At 44.2% G+C, this 23,087-nt stretch overlaps 2 protein-coding genes across 3 annotated transcripts in view; one reads left to right on the top strand and one right to left on the bottom strand.

Annotated features, from left to right (window-relative positions):
- SCAF11 (SR-related CTD associated factor 11) overlaps positions 1–7,614 on the bottom strand; it is an 86,630-nt gene extending 79,016 nt beyond the window's left edge. Inside the window, exon 1 of one of the 2 annotated variants that reach the window (XM_079774642.1) lies at positions 7,340–7,614. The gene's annotated coding sequence lies outside the window, so the exon portion shown is untranslated. The remainder of the gene's footprint in view (positions 1–7,339) is intronic. The other variant, XM_079774641.1, reaches the window with a different exon arrangement.
- A 335-nt stretch (positions 7,615–7,949) lies between these two features.
- Positions 7,950–22,817, top strand: LOC307102277 (large ribosomal subunit protein eL31-like). Its single transcript, XM_079775780.1, has 2 exons — positions 7,950–8,058; positions 22,452–22,817. Exon 2 carries the CDS (start codon positions 22,456–22,458, stop codon positions 22,777–22,779), a length of 324 nt encoding a protein of 107 aa, XP_079631906.1. The 5' UTR covers positions 7,950–8,058; positions 22,452–22,455; the 3' UTR covers positions 22,780–22,817.
- Positions 22,818–23,087: the final 270 nt, after the last annotated feature.

Genomic DNA, 23,087 nt, shown 5'->3' on the forward strand with positions numbered 1-23,087 from the left:
GAGGTACATGCCCTTGACAGGAATCGAACCCAGGACCCTTTAGTCCACAGGCTGAAGCACTATCCACTGAGCCAAACCGGTGCATATAATTTTATAATTATAACACACACATATACACACACACACCACCACCACGTCTCTATATGCTGCCATTCTGCCCTAAGTGTTGGAGCAAAATTCGTGAGCAAAATGCCTAAGGATGGTGAGGAAACCCAGAGTGAGGAACTCAAGCAGAAATGTGAGATCCTGCCGAAACCGGTTTGGCTCAGTGGATAGAGTGTCGGCCTGCAGACTGAAAGGTCCCAGGTTCGATTCCAGTCAAGGGCATGTACCTTGGTTGCGGGCACATCCCCAGTAGGGGGTGCGCAGGAGGCAGCTGATTGATGTTTCTCTCTCATCGATGTTTCTAACTCTCTATTCCTCTCCCTTCCTCTCTGTAAAAAATCAATAAAATATATTTAAAAAAAGAAAAAAAGAAAATACCAAACCTCCCAAAGACAATGGGAGGCTTTAAAAAAAAAAAAAAAGAAAAGAAATGTGAGATCCTTACCACAACGTATGAGAAGTCTGAAGTGAGACATGCATCCTGGCACAAGGTGTTAGAGCCTAAGTAGAGTGAAAATATTATGCAACATGGAGAGAGCAACAGTGCCAATGGAAAATATTAGTAGCTACAAACAGAGGATTGATCATGTAAGCAAATAAACTAAGGATAACAGGAGCAAGGTATCTCCTTATAAGAGAAGGGAGTTACAAATTTAGAAAGGGAGGAAATTATAACCACTGTAGATTGAAATTGGTACCAACTCATGGTTTTTCTATACAGATATATAAATGAATATAGCACCGAAATCTTGGTTTCTAAATACCTTTCTCCACTAAAAAAAAAATCTCCTTGAAGAAATTATTGATTCTAGGGCAGTAACTGGGAAAGTACAGGTGAGCCTGGAACATTTTTTTAAAAATACATATTATTGATTTTTTACAGAGAGGAAGGGAGAGGGATAGTTAGAAACATCGATGAGAGAGAAACATCTATCAGCTGCCTCCTGCACACCCCCTACTGGGGATGTGTCCGCAACCAAGGTACACGCCCTTGACCAGAATCGAATCTGGGACCCTTCAGTCCGCAGGCCGATGTTCTATCCACTGAGCAAAACCGGTTAGGCCTGGAACATTTTCTTGTGTCAAAAAGTAAGGAAGTACTCAAAGCAAGTCAAAAGAACACAGAAACTACCTTGAAAGGACTTTCACTGGCCAAAGCTGAGACAATCTGAAAATGTATAAATAGCAAGTTTGATAAGGAATGGATTATTTATACAGTCTCAAAATACTTCCCCACACTCATTTAATTACTAAGGGGGGGGGGGGGGGGGACTTTAGAGTAAAGAAGCCTGGGAGACTTTACCTTAATCAAGTGATCAAAGTGGATATCAGCAATGAGACAAACAAAAACTGTATGCCAACTGATAGGATACAATGAGAACATATCATTACTGTAATACTCCTGCCAAAAAAGGCACAATCTGAATCCAACCATAAGGAAATATCAGGCAAATCCAAATCGAGAGACATTTTACAACAAAACTAACCTGTAATATTTTAAAGTGTCCAGGTGAGGAAAATCAAGAAAAGACTGAGGTATACTTAATCCTACATTGAAAGAGTGTAAAAAGACATTAAGACCAAAAGCAAAACAGAATTCTGAACTAGATCCTTTTGTTACAAAGGAAGTTACTGTGGAAACTGGCAAAATTTGAAGGGAGCCTTAGGGTTAGGTGGTAATAATATAAAAATGTCAATTTCCTAATTTTGATATAGTTTATGTAACAGAAAGTCCTTGTCCAAATGCACCTGCAACTTACTCTCAAATGGTTGGAAGGGGGAGTTCTTTGTACCTGTACTTGGGACTTAAGCAGGATGCTATCTGCAACTCACTCTCAAATGATTCAGGGGGAAAAGTTTTTTGTATTATACTTCAAACTTTTCTAAAAGTTTGAGATTATTATACTTCAAACTTTTCTAAAAGTTTGAGATTGTTTAAAAAACAATTACCTACAATATTCACTTACAGCAGCTAAAACTAGCATATAAGCAAAACAGTACTCCTTTCAAATGAAGAATACATATGTTTCCTCTTCTTGGTATAGTAGTTACCCCTTATCCACAGAGGATATGTTCCAAGATTCCCAGTGGATGCCTGTACCATGAATAGTACGAAATCCTATATACTATGTTTTTTCCTATACACATACTGGTAAAGTTTAATTTATACACTAGGCACAGTCAGAGACTAACAATAATAATAAAATAGAACAATTACAATATACTATAATAAAAATATCAATGCGGTCTCTCTCTTAGCAAAAGAGCACCAATTTATTTTTGCTTCCTCACAATTTCACAGATAGATTTGTTCTTACTGTAGACCTTAGCAACCTTAGCATACAATTATTTTTCTTTCCTATTGCATACAATTTTTTAAAACTTTATTTAGTCGAGAACTTTCACGTTTCCACTTACAGGAAGCACTTCATGGCTTCTCTTTGTCATATTCTTCGGCATATCACTACTCTTGCATTTTGGGGTCATTATTTAAGTAAAATAAGAATTACTTAACACAAGCACTGTGATACTGTGACTGATCTGATAACCAAGACAGCTACTAAGTGACGAGCCACTGGTAGTGCATATACAGTGTGAATACATTGGGATGATTCATGTCCTAGGCGGGACGGAGAGGGATGGCATGAGATTTAAAACTTTATGAATTGTTTACTTCTGGAATTTTCCACTTAATATTTTTGGATCGCAGTTGACTATAGGAAACTGAAACCACAGAAAGCAAAACTGTGGATAAGGGGTGATTACTGTATAAAAAAAGACTACTTAATTATTTATGGGCTTCTCAATGACTTTTCATCTATATTTACACTGTCCAAAACAGTAACTATTATTCTGATTGCACTGGACACATATTTCAAGCCACCTGTCGCTGTCAGCTACTGTAATAAGCAGTATAGATATAGAATACTTCCAACAACACATTAAGTTCTATTACTAGATAACACTGATATGGAGTTTGGGAGGTCAATTCCTAACTTACTAAAGGCCAAAGAGTCATATGGACTTGGATATAGATTCTTAGGAAGTCATTTAACTTCTCTAGAGCCTGACTCCTTTCTGTAAAATGGACTAATACACCCAACATCGCAAGGCTGCTGAAAAGATCAAATAAAAATATATGTAAAATGTCTAGGACAGAGCGTTTGGCACACAGTAAATATCTGATAAGCATTAGTTCTCTTCTATAATGTGGGTGGATAATTTCTTAATCTTACTATCATGCTTATTCAAAAGGCCAATGAGCTCCATGTTGTTAAATTCATCAACATTGGCCCTATTGACTACTCTCCCCTTGAAATAGAGGCATACCTCAGAGGTATTCCAGGTTTGGTTCCAGACCACAGCAATAAAACAAGCTGTAATCTTTTTGTAGATGGGGGGTCTTTTCCTTCAATTTGTAAGAAACAACTGTGAAGTGCAAGTAAGCAAAGCGCATTAAAATGACTTTACTCTATCCTTTGGTTCTGTAATACCATACTCATCTTCCCACTTCTCTGACTTTCACAGTATTCTTTGGGAGCTCATATTCTTCCAGTAAACTTTTTTTTTTTTATGTTAGAAGCCATTATGATTGCATTCTAGCACCTCTTTTTTTCCAAGTTATATTCCCTTCCCTAGGCAATTCCACCTTTAGTTTCAAATACCTATGTAAGAGACTTCAATTTTCTATTTCCATAACATACCTTTCGTCTGAATTTTAGAACATATATCTAATTGCCTACAATCATTTCACCCTGAAAGTTCCAAAGGTAAGTTCAAACCCAATGTCAAAATCAAAAGAACCATGGTTCTTACCTGGTAACACCATCAACCCAGTTGTTTAACTCAGAAGTCATCTTTGCAATTTTTCTCTCCCTCACCTTCAATCCTTCACCTAACTGAGAGCTATTGATCTTAAATCCTATTCACTGTTGCCCATTTCCACATTTCTCATCCTAATTCAAGCTATTTTCATCTCTTCTGGATTACTATGGTTAAGTCTTAACTAATTTTCCCACATCCATTCTTACTGCCTCTCCTCCCTTTCAATACACAACACTACAATACCAGTTCTGCCTTCTGAGACTATCAAAATTCCGTTTAGTTTGGCTTCTAAACGACATTTTAAACAGTTAAGATAGTTATACCACTGTACTCCTAGCTAAGCATTCTTAGTTCCTTCTATATTCTGACATCTGTTTCAGGGTCACATGCTGTCATAATCTCTAAAAATGTATACCCCTTCCCCTGAACATAATGCATGGAGAGAAGTTAGCAATTTGTGCAAAAACTGAGACTTGCACAGTTTAAAGTTTCAAACCATAATGACTATTGTTAGTTTTTAAATGTTTCCAGCTGAAAGGTGTTAACCCATTAAATATATATTAAGTATCTATGTGTCAGGCATTGTTCAGGTGTTTGGGGACAAAATAGTACCAAAACTGACAAACCCTATTCTCAAAGAACTTGCAATAGAATGAAGAAGAAATACAATGAACTTAAGTTAGTAAATTATACAGTATATTGGAAAGTAATAAATGCTACAGAGAAATATCTGGCTTAAAGAGGGTGAGGGAATGTGGAGGAGGGCCTGCTATTTTATACAGAGTAGTCAGAGAAAACCTCAGTAGCACAGAAGTGTGGCTGGAGAAAGAGTGAGGTAATGAAGTCAGAGGAAGAGGAGGCACAAAACATTGAGCCATAATAGGACTATGAACTTTACTATGGCTGAGAAAGGAAGCCATTTGAGAAGAGAAGTGACAAGATCTAACATATTTTAACAGGGTCACTCTAGCTGTTGAGACCATAGGTGAACAAAGGTCAGTGAGACATTTTACGAAGCTATTTTGCAAGTGAGAGATGATGATGGTGTTTTTACATTTTATTTTGTGTGTTTTTTCTTTTATTCTCTTGTTTTCACATTTTATATTGAAACTTTATGTGCCTAAGCACTAGGAAATTACAAAGCCACAACTTAAAAAAAAAAAAAAGACTATGAGGATAATGCAAAGATGAGTTAGTTCTTGGGAATAGCAACAGATGATACTGGCTATTTTAAATCTGAGCTCTACTCTGTGCTACTAACAGTTATCAACATTCAGATGCAACAAGATGCAAGGCTATTAATTTATTCTTTGGGTCAGAGGACATAAATAAGAATTCAGGTTTTAAGCTTCTTTATTTCACGAGTCAAGATCCAATTTACATCACTAAAAGACAAGGGCAAGTATGGCAAAGCTTGCCAAATAAGTTACAATGAATATGCTAGAGATGTATGACTTTATATTACTTTTATGCCTGCTACTCTCTTTAGTTAGGTTTTATAACTCTCTCACTGATGTACAGTCACTATTTGAATGTAAAACGAAGTGATTAATATACTTGCAAGCACCAAAAAAATATAGTGAAAAAGTGCAGCAGCAATAAGAATTGCTAATTAAAAAACAACAACACACACACAACCGCATACTGCATAAAAACAATATAAAGTAAATTCAGATTATCTTTGATATGGCAGTATGAAATAAAAATATCCAAAGATAATTTCAAAATTTCTTCTGCCCAGTAAATTAAAATAACAACACAAACAAAAGGCCCATAAACATTTTGCTGCAGCTATTTACCAATAACAAAAAAGTGAGATGATATAGCCAACTGCCAAAGCAGGAAAGAGAAAGCAATGATCTAGAAACTTCCTTATACATCAAAATTTGAATACTACTACCAGTAAAATAAAAAAACCACCTGTTATTTAAGAATGTTTTGCCTTCAATATTCTGCTACCAAGCTAAGTAGTTATTTGTATGAATTAACCTTTCTTTTAAAAAGAGAAAAATACATTTCAACATGCCTTTTCCAAAATTCAGTGAAAATTCCCAATTTGGGAAAATTTAAGATCAGCATTTACTAGCCAAAGCATTATATTTAATTTTTTCTGATCATTTTTGCTTAAATAGTTCACTGGTAGTACGATAAAGATGTTAGTTAAAATGTAATCCAAAATGAATGAAAAACACTCACCTCGGAGACACTGTATGTAATGTGGTAATCCTATTCTATATAATAAAAACCCTAATATGCAAATCCACTGAACAGCAGAACCACCGGTCACTATGAGGTGCACTGACCACCAGGGGGTAGACGCTCAAGGCAGGAGCCGCCCCCTGGTGGTCAGTGCGCTCCCACCGGGTGAGCTCACTCAGCCAGAAGCCGGGCTCAGGGCTGTGGAGCGCAACAGCGATGGCAGGAGCCTCTCCCACCTCCATTGCAGGCGGGAGGCAAGGAGTGAGGGGTCCCGGACTGCGAGAGCCCCCACTGCGAGAGGGATGTCTGACTGCTGGCTTACCATCGGGCTTAGGCAGGCGACATGCCCCAAGAGGACCGGGCCTCTAGACCTATACGGGGAGTATTTTAAAATTCAATATTTGAATCTGTGAATGTCTTAACTCCTTTGAATCAAGTGTTTACTTTAAAAGACAAGTTTTCAAAATGTGTGTGTAGGTGGCCAAGCCCGCCAGCCATCTGAAGGTCTCTAAATGGTTCCCAATCCCTGGGTCTGAGGAGGGGCGACTGATCAAGCTAAGTTTAGATCTCCTGCCCTTTTGTTGTCAGCCCAGAAAACGGACTTAAACTTCGGGGGTGGGAGAATCGTCAGACCTTGAGAGCCTGGGGCAGGCGCCGACGTTCGGAAGAAAGCGCCGACGTTCGGAAGAAAGCGCCGGCTCGTCCCCATTCGTGCGCTCGGAGAGGTCACGGCGTAGTAAAGTTTGGTTTCACTTGCGGGCTCGGGCGCAACTGACAAAGCCGAGGCTCCCCAGGAAAGCGGACGCAGAGGTCGGGGAGCCCCCGGAAGCCCGGCGGGACACGTTTCCACTGCGGGGAGGGGCGGTGTGTGCGGGGGGCTCGGTGGCGGAGCCCCCTGGCCACCCCGCGCCCGGCGGCCACAGGCCGGGCCGGCTGAGGCGCTGGCTAGGCCACAAGGAGGAAATGGGACCGGGTGCCGACGGGGAGGCGGCGCCCGGAGCGGGGCCTCCCTTGCGGGGAAGCGGACCCCTTCTCGCCGCTGCTTCCCCCGCCTCGAGAGGCAGCTCCAACTTTCCTCCAAGCGCAGGACGTCGCCCGGGCCCCGCGAGGTCCCGAAACTTTGTCCGCCCTCCCGTCGCCAGCCTGTAACCCCCACCTCGTCCCGACAGCTGCGCGAGCCCATCCAGCCCCGAGGTCGGCCCGTGTTTACCTCAGGCCGAGGTCGAAGCGCTGGCTCCGCCGGCGGCGGCGGCCCCACGGCAGGTCCCTAGGTCCCCGTCACGCCGCGGCCAAGTTCCCCAACATGGACTCCTTAGTCCGCTTGGAGGTGTTCCGAGGCCCCTGGGGGCGCCGGGTCGGGAGGCGGCCGAGGCAATGAAGGGAGCGGACCGAGCTGCGCTGCTCCGCGCGGCTTGCGCCACCGCTGCTCCCCCTCCCCCCGCCTTGTCTGGCCTCCTCCCTCCCTGCGGGCCCCCTCTCCCCCGCCCTCCGCGCCGCGCCGCCGCGCCGCTACTAGTCGACACACTACGGTGATGACGACGGCGGCCGGACGCGCAGCCTGCACTCCCCCTACTCTCCAGCTCTGGCTCCGCGCGCGCCGCTGCACAGCCAGACGGCACCTCAGGGGGGCGCTAGCAAACCACCGTTTGCAACAGAGGAACGTGGCGGGCGGAGTCACGTCACGCGGCCTGAGAGCTGGAAGGAGACAGGCAGCGAGGACTTCTGGGAAACATTCCCGGTCCCGCCTCTTTCCCCCCCCTCTCACCCCCGCCACCCACTGCGGGCGGTGCGCATGCGCCCTGCGTAGACTGCTGGCGTGGAAGCTGCTTTGGCGGCGGTTCGGACAAGTGGCCCAAGACGATCCACGAGGCTCTTGGGGGGACCTGGATGTGAAAGGGTTCGCGCGGCGTTTGCTCTCCTATTGTTATGGTAATCCGACATCCAAAGAGCGTTAATAAGGTGTTTGGCGGTGGATTGAGTTTTTACCCGGCCGCGTTGCTCACCTGGAATACATTCTGCGCGAAGGTTGAAATATGTGTAACGTGGAAGCCTTCCTCGTTCTTCCCACCTGGTGGGCATTTTAAAAAATTCCCGAGTGTAGGCTAGATCGTGACTTACGATGATCCACTCACTAAGTGGCCAGAGCCTACGAGGGGGGGCGTGTGTGCGGCTTCCCGTCGGGCTGTCAAACCTCGTCTTACCGCACCCGTCTCTCTCCAGACTTGGGCAGAGTCGCTGACTCTTTCACTCCGTGTTTGTTTATTCCTCTGGACAATTGCTTCACGCTACCGACGGCTCTCTCTGCCCTCGGTGTCCGCCCCTTCTACCGGGTGGTCCTGCCAGCCCCCCAGCCCAGGCCATGGTCCAGCCAGCCGCCCCCGCGGGATGGGCCGCGCCGGGCCGCCCCGCCACGTGGCTTTCCCAGGCTCAGCCACAGCCCGCCTGGCGGCTCGCCCCGGGTCCTGTCGTCGGTCCCCTAACTCCCTCTCTGTGCGCGCCGTCCTCTCGCAGCCGCACGGAGCCCTGCCCAGGAGGACTGTCCTCCCCGTTCCTCCAGACCCCGCCCACGGGCCACCTCTGGCCGCACTCGCCCCGAGGAGGCCGGTTGCCCGGTCCCCTGCTCCCCTGCTCCCCCGAAGAGTGAGCTGGCTTCTCTGGCACCTTCATCCTGTGCGTGGTGTTGGGTCTGCTCAGGGTCTGCCTCCCAGTGTGGGCACGGGGACAGGGTCTTACCACTTCTGTAACATCAGGGCCTGTCACTCAATGACTTGGTAAATAATCGCTGAACGGAATATATGGATGGCAGCCTTGTTTCTTTCCATTTCAAAGTCTTGGGAGTTTTACAGTGTATCGTTTTTGATAGGAAGTTTGGGCATTTAGATGGGCTTTAGTGTGTTTGGGATGTTGGAACGGTGAGCTAGAGTAGTTGAAATGCTTTCTTCTGATGGCAGAAGAGAATTCTTACGGAGGGCCTGTCTCTGTCACTGTGAGAGCAAGCGGTACATTATAAGATATATTTTCAGCCGAAACCGATTTGGCTCAGTGGATAGAGCCTTGGCCTGCGGACTCAAGGGTCCCAGGTTCATTCCGGTCAAGGGCATGTACCTTAGTTGCGGGCACATCCCCAGTAGGGGGTGTGCAGGAGGCAGCTGATCGATGTTTCTCTCTCATCGATGTTTCTAACTCTCTATCCCTCTCTCTTCCTCTCTGTAAAAAATCAATAAAATATATTTAAAAAAAAGATATATTTTCAAGGATGATTGATACAATCACTGAAAACTTTGTTCAAAGAATTGTATGATAGAACCAGGTAAAAAAATAACACTGTTATGAGCTATCCAACACTATAAGGTATAGCTTTGTTATGGATGCATGTATGCCTTCATCCTAGGGCCGCGGTCAGCAAACTGCGGCTCGCGAGCCACATGCGGCTCTTTGGCCCCTTGAATGTGGCTCTTCCACAAAATACCACAGCCTGGGCGAGTCTATTTTGAAGAAGTGGAGTTAGAAGAAGTTTAAGTTTAAAAAATTTGGCTCTCAAAAGAAATTTCAATCGTTGTACTGTTGATATTTGACTCTGTTGACTAATGAGTTTTCTGACCACTGTCTAGGGAATCAGACCTTTAGGAGTGTAACTCCAGATACTTTTTTTTTTTAAAAACCCTCACCCGAAGATATTTTTTCCATTGATTTCTAGAGAGAGTGGAAGGGAGAGGGAGAGACAAAGAGAGAGAAACATCGATGTGAGAGAGAGACACATTGACATGCTGCCTCCCGCACCTGCCCCAACCAGGGCCAGATATTTGAGCCTACACCCCAGATGCATGCCCTTGACCAGAATGGAACTGGGGACCCTTCAGTCTGCAGGCCCACACTCTATCCATTGAGCCAAACTGGCTAGGGCCACATAGAGACTTTTGTTGCAACATTCTTCTGTGTTATTTTACATAAAAATCTATTTGGGGGAAATGTCCTGTCTTAAAACTTAAAGGTCAAATGATAACTTTTGCCAAATAGAAATCTATGATTTTTAAATTGAAAATAACAGTATACTGTTTCAGCAATACTGAACAATACAAATCTTTTTGTATATTTATTCACTGGTAGATCATACATTTTTCATTTTTTACAGCTGGCCTCCTAGGTATTATGTGATCATGTTTTGAAAGAAAAATGCTCTTAATGATCATGTACTAATGGTTTCTACTTTCCTGTGGAAATAGAAGAGGGTGGTGGTTTGTAACAGACCATCTCTTGCCTCCCTAGGGAAAAGACCATGTATATTTCTGTACATGCAGCACTCTTCTAATTATGTTTGCATGATGAAGATTTATTATCTTCACTGTTGTTTCAATATTTTTACTTATAATAAAGAAATACAGATTAAATAAATAAAATATGAACTATAAAATGCAGGAGTAAAGATTGGCATACCAATCATCACCATCAACATTTTAGTTTTGATTATAACCATTAAAAAACACAGACTATATGCATCATAAAACAACATTCAACTGAATTCCCAGTTGATGTGTTGCAGTTTAACCGACACTTAAAATATCAAACCTGTCACAGAGCAACAGAAACCTATAGTGGCATTTTTAAAAATGAAGGGTAATCAGTGTATTGATTTTGACAGCTTTATCAGAAATAACTGCTATTATTAATTTACCATTATAAATTGAATACAAAATAAATTTCAAATTAAGAGGGAGAATCCTATCTAATAATAGAGTAACATGTAAATCACTCCGCTACGCCCACGATTGGGTGGTGGGAGGCTGGGGGGCGGGATTCGGGGTGGCCTATCCGGCCATTGAGAGGCATGGATCCGCTGCCACTGAGGGGGGCTACCCTGCTGTTGAGAGGCGCAGGGGGCGGGACTCCCGCCCCCTGTGCCTCTCAACAGCCAGATCCGCGGCCACTGAGGGGGCCTGCCGTGGACACCCAGCTGCGCCTCTCAACGGCAGGGTAGCCAGGTGTCTGCGGCAGCCCCCCTCAGCGGCCGTTGAGAGGCGCAGGGGGCGGGGTCCCGCCCCCTGCGCCTCTCAACAGCAGGGTAGCCCCCCTCAGCGGCCGCGGACCATCAAAAGTGGGGGAGCTGGGTGCCTGTCTGCTCCAGCACCAGGCCTTTCAGAAGCCTCTGCTGAGCCGGAGGCTTCTGAAAGGCCTGGTGCACCAGCGGACAGGCACCCAGCTCCACCGCGAAAAGCGAAAGCGTGTAGGGGACCCTACACGTGCATGATTCAATCATGCACTGGGCCTCTAGTCTATCTATATATAAAAAAGCCTAAGTGACCATCGCAACTGAACAGACGACCGAACAGGCTGCGTAGGGTGACCAAGCCGGCAGGGGGGTTAGTGAGGGGCAACCAAATGACCAAACAGCAGGCTGCGTGGGATGACCAGGCCTGCAGGGGGGGCAGGTGAGGGTGACCAGGCCATCATAGGGGGCAGTAAGGGGCGACCAGGCCGGCGGGCGGGGGCAGTTAGGGGTGACCAGGCTGGCGGGGGGGCAGTTGGGGGCAACTAGGCCGGCAGGGGGGACAGTTGGGGGTGACCAGGCCAGCAGGGAGGGGGGCAGTTAGGGGTGATGAGGCAGGCAGGCAGGTGAGCAGTTAGGAGCCAGTGATTCCAGATTGTGAGAGGGATGTCCGACTGCCAGTTTAGGCCCGATCTGGCAGTTGGACATCCCCCAAGGGGTCCCGGATTGGAGAGGGTGCAGGCTGGGCTGAGGGGACCCCCATCCCGTGTATGAATTTCGTGCACCGGGCCTCTAGTATATAAAAGCCTAACCGACTGACCAACTGAATGACCTGTCGACTAGTCGCTATGACATGCACTGACCACCAGGGAGCAGACGCTCAATGCAGGAGCTGCCCCCTGGTGGTTAGTGTGCTCCCACAGCCAACCTCCCAAGGTCCCTTCCCCACCGCCAACCTCCCACGGCCCTGATCGGCCAGGCTGAGGGACCCCACCTGTGCACGAATTTGTGCACTGAGCCTCTAGTCAAGGTATAAAGACATTGGATTAAGTGGGAAACAAATATGGACTGTCATTTAAGACCTTTGCAGTTTTGAAACAAATCACCTAATTTTTCTGATCCTGAGTTTCCATATCTATTACAATAGAAGTTTTTATTTTAATGATCTGTTGCACTTTTACAACAGAAGCATATGAATTCAGTTTAAGCAAAACCTAACCAAATATACAATATCTTAGTAAGGAATGAAAAATGATTGCTATTAGGAAAAGTTAATTTACAGGAATTTTTAAAAGCCAATGGTTTCTGTTTTCACAACTGTGAAGAATTTTAATCAGGATTATATTGATTATCATCCAGTTGTTTTCTTTGTGGAACTAAATTTATTTCAGCAACGATCAATTGGGTGTCTACAATCTGGGAGGTACTGTGAAATGATTATAGGTGAATGAATATTGTTTCAAAGACAATTTAGTAGATAAGACAAGTCTAAAAACAAACTAAGGATGACATAAATGTTATAAAAATAATAAAAACGAAGTGTTGAGTGAGGTAGGGGATGTCAAATGAGGGAGAGACTATAAAAAGGACCAAAGACAATTTAATAAAAGCAAATCTGAACAAAATACAGTGTATCCTTGAACAACACAGATTTGAACTACATGGGTCCATTTATACACATATCTTTATTATCAACAAATGTACAGTACTATAAATGTATTTTCCTTATGATTTTCTTAATATTTTTCTTTCCTCTAGCTTACTTTATTGTAAAAAGACAATATATAATACATATAAACATATAAAATATATGTTAATTGGGTGTTTATATTATCGGGGTAAAGCTTCAGGTCAACAGTAGGCTATTAGTAGTTAAGTTTTGGGGGAGTCAAAACTTATATACAGGTTTTCAATTTCCAGGAGTGAATTGTTCAAGATTCAATTGCATAGTCAGGTATTATTCCACATTTGAAAATTCTAGTTTCTCTCAGATTGGTCTCCCAATCCCCACAGCACCTCTTTCACATTTTTACCACTCCCCTCAAATCTCAACCTGTCAATCACTCCTGCTGAGCCCTTCAACCCTGAACCCAGCATAAGGTCTTAGCACACAGTCTTTTTTTTTTTTTTAAGTATTTTTATTGGTTTCAGAGAGGAAGGGAGAGGGATAGAGAGATAGAAACATCAATGATGAGAGAGAATCATTGATTGGCTGCCTCCTGCCTGCCCCTACTGGGGGGGATCGAGCCTGCAACCCAGGCATGTGTCCTTGGCTGGAATCGAACCTGGGACCCTTTAGTCCACAGGCCGATGCTCTATCCACTGAGCCAAACCAGCTAGGGCTAGCACACGGTCTTTATAGGTAACTATGGGCCTGTTGCAGGAAGATTCCTGCAAGACTTCCGGTGGGCTTCCCTCCTGCCACCGCCACCTCTCCCGCCCCCCACCTCTCCCGCTGTGCCTGCTGCTGGCCACCGCCACCACCACCGCCTCTGCGGCCATGCGTGTCGCTGCCGCCACTGCGCACCCTGTCCCGCCCACCCGCCCCGCCGCGCCCGTGGCCACCACTGCCTCTGCTGCACACCCCAACCCGCTGCCGCTGCCGCCGCCGCCACCCCAGCCACTGCCTGCCTCTGCGGCCCCATGTGCCGCCCACGCCTTCCCTCTAGCAGCCGCCTTGTTTTCCACTTTCCCTCCCTTTTCCTTCTATGCTGACTTCAGTCTTCACTCCTCCCTCCCTCGGCGTATGCAAATTAACCACCATCTTTGTTTGGTTAATTTGCATACTCGCTGTGATTGGCTGTGGGTGTAGCGAAGGTACGGTCAATTAGCATTTTTCTCTTTTATTAGTGTAGATAACTTCCTCAACTTCTTTCTCTATACCTGCCAAGTCTGTATATAGCTGTCTGTATCCACACACACTTGTTTTCCTCCCTCACACAGGAAGAACGAACTCTTCTCTCACTAAGGCTTAACTTTCTTTCTACTTGTCCTGTAAGTCTGTTCCAGATTTTGGGATTTATAGACTATTAATGAACTATAATTTTTGAGCCATTCCTTTGTTGATTAATAATGCAGATTTGTCTAGATTTTGTGCCATTATAAATAATGCTGGAATAACTTTTCTTACACATGTATCTTTTTTAAATTGTGCATTTAATTTTTCTATAGAATTGACTTCTTAACATTTCTAACCTTTTGGGAACTGACATAGGGCTGCTAGCTTTTTTAACCTTGACAAATAATAGTATACATTTTACAATCCTTCCATCTCTTATCCCCATGATTTCATAAAAGAATGCATTTGCTACACTAAATACTAAGTTCTGTGCACTACTCTGTTTATTTGCATTTCCTTGTGGAACAGTGACGCTATCTGGTGCATTTGGGACTCTGTCTGAAACAGGTCCCCTCCTTCCCCTCCGGGCCTGCTCCATGGGTTATGCTGTTTTCAATATTTTTTAAATCTATTCTTTACTGGAGATTAATTTATCTCTCCTCTTGCCAAATCAAAAATAGTTTACATTTTAAGACTGCTTCCTCATTTCACTTTCTATTCGTTTTTAAAAAAGGTAATAAGCATTTATTTTACATATTCAACACAGAGGTATATAAAACATATTCAAAAGTACATAAAGAAAAATACCGTTTTCTGCTTCCCATCCCAATCCTAGGTAAAACCCATGTTAAAGATGGATGTTTCTCTTCATACTTTTTCCAATGGTTATAGAAACACATATAAACAGAGGTTCCAATTTTTACTTTTACAAATAACAAATCATACCATATATATTTTTCTGTAACTTTCTTTTTCTTACTCAACTGTTTATCATGGATACTCTTCTTTTTTTTTCAAATATGTTTTTTATTGATTTTAGAGAGAGTGGAAGGGAGAGCTAGAGAGAGATAGAAACATCAATAGAGCGAAACATTGATTGGCTGCCTCCTGCATGCTCCCTGCTGGGGATTGAGCCCACAATCCAGGCATGTGTCCTAACTGGGTTGACGGTCAACCACTTTGTCACACCAGCCAGGCATATCATGGATACTCTTATGTAGCTCAATCTTTTAACCAGCTGCACAATATTATATACTAGTAGTATTAATGAACTATAATTTTTGAGCCATTCCTTTGTTGATTAATAATGCAGATTTGTCTAGATTTTGTGCCATTATAAATAATGCTGGAATAACTTTTCTTACACATGTATCTTTTTTAAATTGTACATTTAATTTTTCTATAGAATTGACTTCTTAAGGTGATATTATAGAGACAAAAGATATGTACAATTTCTATTTTAATACGTACTTCCTGTAGAAGGTATATATTGGTTTGGTTTGGTTTGTTTTGCCACCCAGCATTCATCTTCTCTTTTTCTGGGTAAAAGCACCTTGGTTTTCTTTAGATAAATTAGTCCCCCTTTTATCTGAATCCATCGGATTACAAATGGTATTGACTCCTCCACTGGCTCCTATGTTTGGTCAATAAGAGCATAATATTCCACTAGTTGTAATGTTCTATAGTTCAGGGGTGGGCACATGACTCAATGCAGGCCAATAACAATTAGATCAAGAACTTTTACTTTCTGCTGGACTTGTTTCTGTAAGGATGTTAGCTCTTTTCATGAAGAGATAACTTTACTGAAAATAACTTCCACGCAGAGGAAGGCAGAACTAAGACAAGGAAAGAGACTGGATTGTAATGATAACATTAGGTAGGTTTGATTCAGTTATATCTTCATTTTCATTTGTTTGACTCTATAAATGACTTTTAGAGAGGAGGTTTGCCTGTAACCAAAGATGTCTTGAGTGACACTGCCAGATTACCTCTAGAATTATTGCAGTCTACACTCTAATTAAAGGTAGAAGAATGTCTTGCCATGAATTTTCAATTTTTTGTTGAAATGTAAAATGTAGTATGCATTAAATGCTGTCACTGTTATTTTAATTAGTGTTTCCCTGACAAGTGGGGTTGAACTTCTTTTCATATATTTATGGGCCGTTTATAGCTTTTGTATGTTTTTATATTAAGTTGTTTGTCTTTTTCTTCTTTTTTAAAAACAATATGGTTTTACTCATTTCAGAGAAAGGAAGGGAGGGAGAGAGAGATAGAAACATCAATGATGAGAGAGAATCATCAATTGGCTATCTCCTGCAACCCTCCTACTGGGGTTTATGCCCACAGTCTAGGAATGTGCTCTGATTGAGAATTGAACTGTGACCTCCTGGTTCATAGGTCGACATCCAACCACTGATCCACACAGGCCGGGTTCATGTCCACTTTTATAGATTCACTCTTTATCCCTTTTTCTCCCTCCAGACTCTGACCAAGCAGACAAGCCTTAAGCCAGTGCCTATACTTTCCATACAAAGTAAAGGACCAAATACACAAGCCAAAATATTGCCCATTTAGAGGTATTCCCCTCACTGCTGTTTTTCAGGGCCACTCCTAAGCGGCTACCTGTGGCACTTGGACATTGGGACTGCCTCTTTTTGGTCTGGAAGAAGGGCAGGCCAGACCAAGCATGCGATATAAAGTTTTTATTGGACTCAGACCAGGAGTCCATGGGTCTTGAGTGGCAGAGCTCACAGAATGAGTTGGTGTGTTTGTAGAAGACCAGGCACTGCAATGTGTTTCTGTAGAACCTGCCAGAGATGTGGATGCCCTCGCAGCGCATGTCCACCATCCTCCTGCCTAGCAGGAGTATTACTTGGCCACAATCATTACCCAATAACTCATGAGATGGCCTCGGCTATCTTTTCCCCCCATCTTTGTGGGAAAAGCCAGGAACTATTCTATAAAAGGTATAGTATGTGTCTCCACCACAGATGACATAATCTCACTCCTGAACCCTGGGAATCTGTGTTGTGATTCTCACATTGGGGCTTGCCATCAACTTTTAAATGTTTACATAGACAAGAATATTCAAATATACAAATACATTTTTTTAAAAGCAAAAATCTTTAAAAATCTCATAATTAGGGACAATTCCTATCAAATCATCAACATCCTAGTGAACATCTTTTTAGACCTTTTTCTCTATATTTAAGTAAATAAACAAAACAATGTAATGCTTTCATAACTGCTTTTTGATTCAATGATATGTTAATGAATCTAGATTTATATAATTCCTTTGTTTGTATATATCATAAATTAACCAGTTTGCTGTTGGTACAATTCTTTGCTGGGTAGTACTGCCCCCTTGAGTATGTTTTGTGTCTAGAGAATATATATTGAAATATTATTTTGTTACAAATTACTTTCCTTTTATTTCCCTCTTATATTACAGTTAGGTATATTTTGTTGTAGGTATCTTGACTTTCATTTCAGAGCTGTATAGGGCGTGTTAAAATATTTATTTTAAAAAGAGAACTGAGTTGTTTGGGGTTGAGAAGCTTTGCTTATAGATGTAGATAGAGAATTTCCAATTTTCAATATTACAAAACATGCTCCGATGAACATCTTTATGCATTTATCCTTTGGAGTGGGTTTGGTACATTAAGGAGTATGCATGTTTAACATGTTGACACATTGCACCAGTGTACCCAGATGCCACAGGGCATGAGATTGCCAATTCCCTAATATACTCACAAAAAAGAACACACTTCTGATGTTGATAGAGGTTGTTCTTTCCATAAGAACTAGATAAGATTTTCTTAAAACTTTTATTTTATGTCTGGGCATAAACCTAGAACCCTCCCTATGATTTTGAAAGTTCCAGGAACTTACTTTATTTCTAGTTGCTTCTTAGTTTAATTTCTAACTTCAACTGACTTATTTTTCTCTTCTTTTTTTTTAATAACAGCTATATTGAGATATACATCATATACCATACAATATACCCATTTAAAGTTTATAATACAGTGGTTTTTAGTATATTCACCAAATCATGCAGCCATCACCATGATCAATTTTATAACATTGTTCTAATCACCCCTCCCTTAAATCCCATACCCTTTAGTAGTTACTCCTCAAACCTCCTACCCCCAATCTTCCAGCTGTACACAACCACTAATATACTTTCTGTCTCTATTCTGGACATTTCATATAAATGGAATCATACAATATGTGGGCTTTTATGACTGGCTTCTTTCATTTAGCCTGTATGTGATAGTATGTAGCAGTACTTCACTTCTTTTATTATTTTTAAAACTAGAGGCCTGATGCACGAAATTCATGCAAGGGGTTGGCCCCAGCCACTGCGGCGGCTTCCTCTTCCTCGGCGCTGTGGCCAGGGCCCTCTGCCTCGGCCCCCGCTGCTGCAGCTTCGTCTGGAAGGATGTCCAGTCCAATTAGCATATTAGGCTTTTATTATTATAAAGGCCTGGTGCACGAAATTCGTGCACGGGGGCAAGAGGGGGGGGGTCCCTCAGCCCAGCCTGTACCCTTTCCAATCTGGAACCCCTCAGGGGATGTCCGACTGCCCAGCCTGCGCCCTTTCCAATCCAGGACCACTGGTTCCTAATCACTCACCTGCCTGCCTGCCTGATTACCCCTAACCTCTCTGCCTGCCTGCCTAATTGTCCCTAACTGCTCCCCTACCAGCCTGATCATCCATCCCTAACTGCTCCACTGCTGGTCTGATCACCCCTAACCGCCTCTGCCTCACCCCTCACCCGGGACCCAGGATTCCCTCCTCTGGCCAGTCGCAGGCACCCAGGACCCAGGCTTCCCTCCCTCTGGCCAGCCGCAAGCACCCAGGACCCAGGCTGGCTTCGCCTGGGCTGCAGCTGCAGCTGCAGGTGCCCGGGACCGCGGAGCGGGTGGCTTGTCCCTCTCCCGGCCGCAGGCACAGGCACCCGGGACCGTGGAGACTGTGGGGTGTGCGGGTTGTCCCTCTCCCGGGCTGCAGGCACAGGTGCAGCCACTGGCGTCCGGGACTGTGGGGCATGTGGCTTGTCCCTCTCCTGGGTCGCAGCCTGGCTGGTTCCCTTTCCTCTCTTGCGAGCTCATTTGTGCCTGGCTGGTCCCCATTCTTCTCTCGCGAGCTCATTTGTGCCTGGCTGGTCCCCATTCCTCTCTCCCCAGTGTTGAGTGTCTGAGCCTTTACAGCATGAGGGTGTGAGGGTGTGATGACTATTTGCATATTAGCTCTTTATTATATAGGATTGCCTTTATTAAATACTAGAGGCCCAGTGCATGAAATTTGTGTACTGGGGGGAGGGGTCCCTCAGCCCACCCTGCACTCTCTGGGGGATGTCCAACTGTGCGGATCAGGCCTGAACTGGCAGTCGGACATCCCGCTCGCAATCCGGGACACTGCATGCACCAGTGACCATACTTTTCATACAAGTGAAAGGCATCTTGCTGTTGTATGGGCAGCTATATTTTTTTGCCCTGATTATAAAAAATAGTACATAACATGATCCTTCTGAGGCAGTAGTACCATTTTCCCTATCTTATGGGTGGAAAAACTGAAGCAGAGAGAAATAAAGTAATTGGCTTTGTCACACAGTTATAAGTGTCAGAATCAGGGCTGACTACAAAATGTGCAAGTCAGAGTCCATGTATGTCATCGCTGCATCATCCTGTTTTTTCAGTGTTAGAGTAGCCTTGCCAGATTTTAATTTTTAAATCTAAGAGACTGTTCCCAATATATAGGTTAGGGTCCCTAGGCCTGGCCAGCGACCAGGGCTGATCTGCGGGGCGACCAGCGGGCGGGGCAATCAGGGTGCCACCGCTGGCACCCACCTAGGCTGGTGGCCTGGCACTGCCCGCTGGCCAGCCCCGCCCACCGATTGTTGCCACCAGTCGGGGGCAGCTCCTGCGTTGAGCGTCTGCCCGCCCCCCCCCCCCCCGGTGGTCAGTGCACGTCATAGTGACCGATGGTTCCCCTGTTTGGTCGATTTGCATATTAGGGTTTTATTATTTAGGATTATTCTGTTGTATGGATATACTACGTTTTATTTACCTTTTCATCAACTGATGGGCATTTGGTTGTATCTACACATTTGGTATTATGAATGATGCTGTTATGAATATTCATGAACAAGATTTTGTGTGGATATATGTTTTTATTTATCATGGGTATATACCTAGGAGTGAAATTGCTGGATCATATGGTAACTCTGTGTTTAACTTTTTGTTGTTGTTGTTAATCCTTACCTGAGGACATTTTTTCCATTGATTTTTAGAGAGAATGGAGGGGATGGGGAGAGACACAGAGAGAGAAACAATGTGAGAATCTGAGAGAGACACATTTGGTTGCCTCTCACCCATGTGGGGCAGGTGTGTGTGTGTGGGGGGGTGCTCAAGTCTGCACCAAGGTAAGTGCCCTTGATCAGAATCAAACTCATGACTCTTGAGTTGAGGTATACTACCTCGCTGGCATATAGATGTGTTCACCTGGAAGCTCTACGGACCCTATACTTTTGGAATTTTTATGGAGGCTTTATCATGTAGGCATGACCAGTCATTAACTCAGTCTCCAGTCTTTCTCCTCTTCCTGGGAAGTTCCAAGCTTCTTATCATGGCTTGATGCTTCTTCTGACCTGAAACTCCCCAGGAACCCACCAAGAGTAAAACAAAAGACACTCCTACCATTTTGGAATTCCAAGGGGTTTAGAAGTTCTATGTCAAATATTAGAAAAAAAGATGCTCCTGATATTTTTATCACTTAGGGAATTACAAGGGTTTGGGAGCTCTGTGCCAGAAACTGGAAGCAGAGACCAGTTATTATTTCATAGGAGTTATCCCACAGTTCTTAGATATTGTTTTGCTCTTTTCAGGTGTTTTTTTTCTCTCTGCTTTTCAGTTTTGGAAGTTTCTATTGACTAGAGGCCTGGTGCATGAAAATTCATGCACTGGAGGGGGAGGTCCCTCAGCCCGGCCTGCCCCCTCTCACAGTCCGGGAGCCCTCAGGGGCGGGAGGTGACCCGGCGATCAGGGGAAGGCAATGCCCCATCACACCTCTGCTGCTGCCACTGCTGGCAGCGCAAGCCTCGGCCAGCCCTGGTTACCTGAGCCTAGGGTGGCCCTGGGCGGCTGGGCAGCCACCATCCGAGGCTTGCCTGCATCTCAGGCCAGCCCTGGGCGGCTGGGGGGCTGAGGGGATTGGGGGACTCTGGAGGCAGGCGCATGGAGCGGCCGGGCCTGCCTGGGGGTGGACCCAGCCTTGCTGCACACTTGCCACCCTGGTGGGACTGAGGGGACTGGGCGCTGCCATCTTGTGGCTGTGGGCACTGCCATCTTTGAGGGCGTGGCATTCAATTAGCATAGTCCCTTCTTATTGGCTGTGGGCACCGCCATCTTTGAGGGTGGGGCAGTCAATTAGCATATCCCTCTTTATTGGCTGTGGGCACTGCCATCTTTATGACACATGAGGGTCAATTAGCATATTCCCTCTTTATTAGATATCCTTATTCTCAAGCTCAGCTATTCTTTCCTTAGCTGTGTCTTCATTTTTATGACTGTTTTTTACCACTAGCATTTCTTTTTTTATTCTTTCTTAGAATTTCCATCTCTCTGTTTACATTATCCATTTGTTCTTGCTTGTGGTCTACTTTATGCATTAGGGTACTTAGCATATTAACTATAGTTATTATAAATTCCCACTCAGATAATTTCAATATCCCTGCCACATATGTGTCTGGTGTTGATTCTTGTTCTGTCTTTTGAAAGTGTGTCTATGTTTTGTTTGCTTCTTAGTATGCCTTGTAATTTTTTTCTTTATAACTGTTTGTGATTTATTGTGCTATAAACTGAATGTTTGTGTCCTCTAAAATTCAAAATTCCCCCCAAAAATGTTGAAACCTAATTCCCAATGTGATGGTTCCAGAGGTGGGGGCCTTTGAAAAATGATTAGATTATCAGGGACTAGTGCCCTTATAAAATGGGACTACTGCCCTTATAAAAGAGCCCCCAGAGAGCCCCCATGCCTCTCCTGCCCTGTGAGAACACAATCAGAAAGTGACTGTCTGTGAACCAGGAAGTAGGCTCTCAAGAGACACCGAATCTGCCCTGACCGGTTTGGCTCAGGGGATAGAGTGTTGGTCGGCCTGCGGACTGAAGGGTCCCAGATTGGATTCCAGTCAAAGGCATGGACCTTGGTTGCCGGCACATCCCCAGTAGAGGGTGTGCAGGAGGCAGCTGATCAATGTTTCTCATGTTTCTCTCTCATTGATGTTTCTAACTCTCTATCCCTCTCCCTTCCTCTCTGTAAAAAAATCAATAAAATATATTTTTTAAAAAAAGAGAGAGACACCAAATCTGCTGCCACCTTGACTTTGCAGTTTCCAGCATCCAGAACAGTGGGAAATAAATTTATGTTGTTTGGATTTGCGACCCAGCGTTCCCTCTCCCACAATACCCTGAGCTCTTTCTTTCCAACTTGCCCAGCACGATGGCTCCCACAAAGGAGGGTGGCGAGAAGAAGAAGGGCCGCTCCGCCATCAACGAGGTGGTGACCAGGAAGTACACCATCAACATCCACAAGCACATCCACCGCGTGGGTTTCAAGACGCTTGCCCCTTGGGCACTCAAGGAGATCAAGAAATTTGCTGTGAACGAGATAGGGACTCCAGACGTGTGCATTGACACCAGGCTCAACAAAGCTGTCTGGGCCAAAGGAATAAGGAATGTCCCATATAGTATCCAGGTACGTTTGTCCAGAAAACGTAATGAGGATGAAGATTCACCAAACAATCTATATACATTGGTCACCTAGTGCCTGTCACCACTTTAAAAAATCTACAGACCGTTAATGTGGACGAGAACTAATGCTGATGATCAAATAAAGTTACACAACTGCAAAAAAAAAAAAAATGTTGTTTGTAAGCTATCCATCCTATGGTATTTTTGTTATAGTAGCCTGAGTGGAATAAGATACCTTGGGTGAAAGTAACTGTTTTAAATGGGTTATTAATTGGGTGGTATGTTCTGGGGAGAGAAGTGTTTATTGTATAGACCTATGATTAGGTCTCAAACTTATAGTGGACCTGTGCCGCTGGATGTGGACTTCACAGGTGCTTCTCA

Source organism: Cnephaeus nilssonii (assembly GCF_951640355.1).
Source record: "Cnephaeus nilssonii genome assembly, chromosome: 6".
NCBI classification, from domain to species: Eukaryota; Metazoa; Chordata; class Mammalia; order Chiroptera; family Vespertilionidae; genus Cnephaeus; species Cnephaeus nilssonii.

What these genes read in the sequence shown, in the direction of transcription:
- LOC307102277 (XM_079775780.1), top strand. Translation starts at nt 22,456, where the DNA reads ATGGCTCCCACAAAGGAGGGTGGCGAGAAGAAGAAGGGCCGCTCCGCC.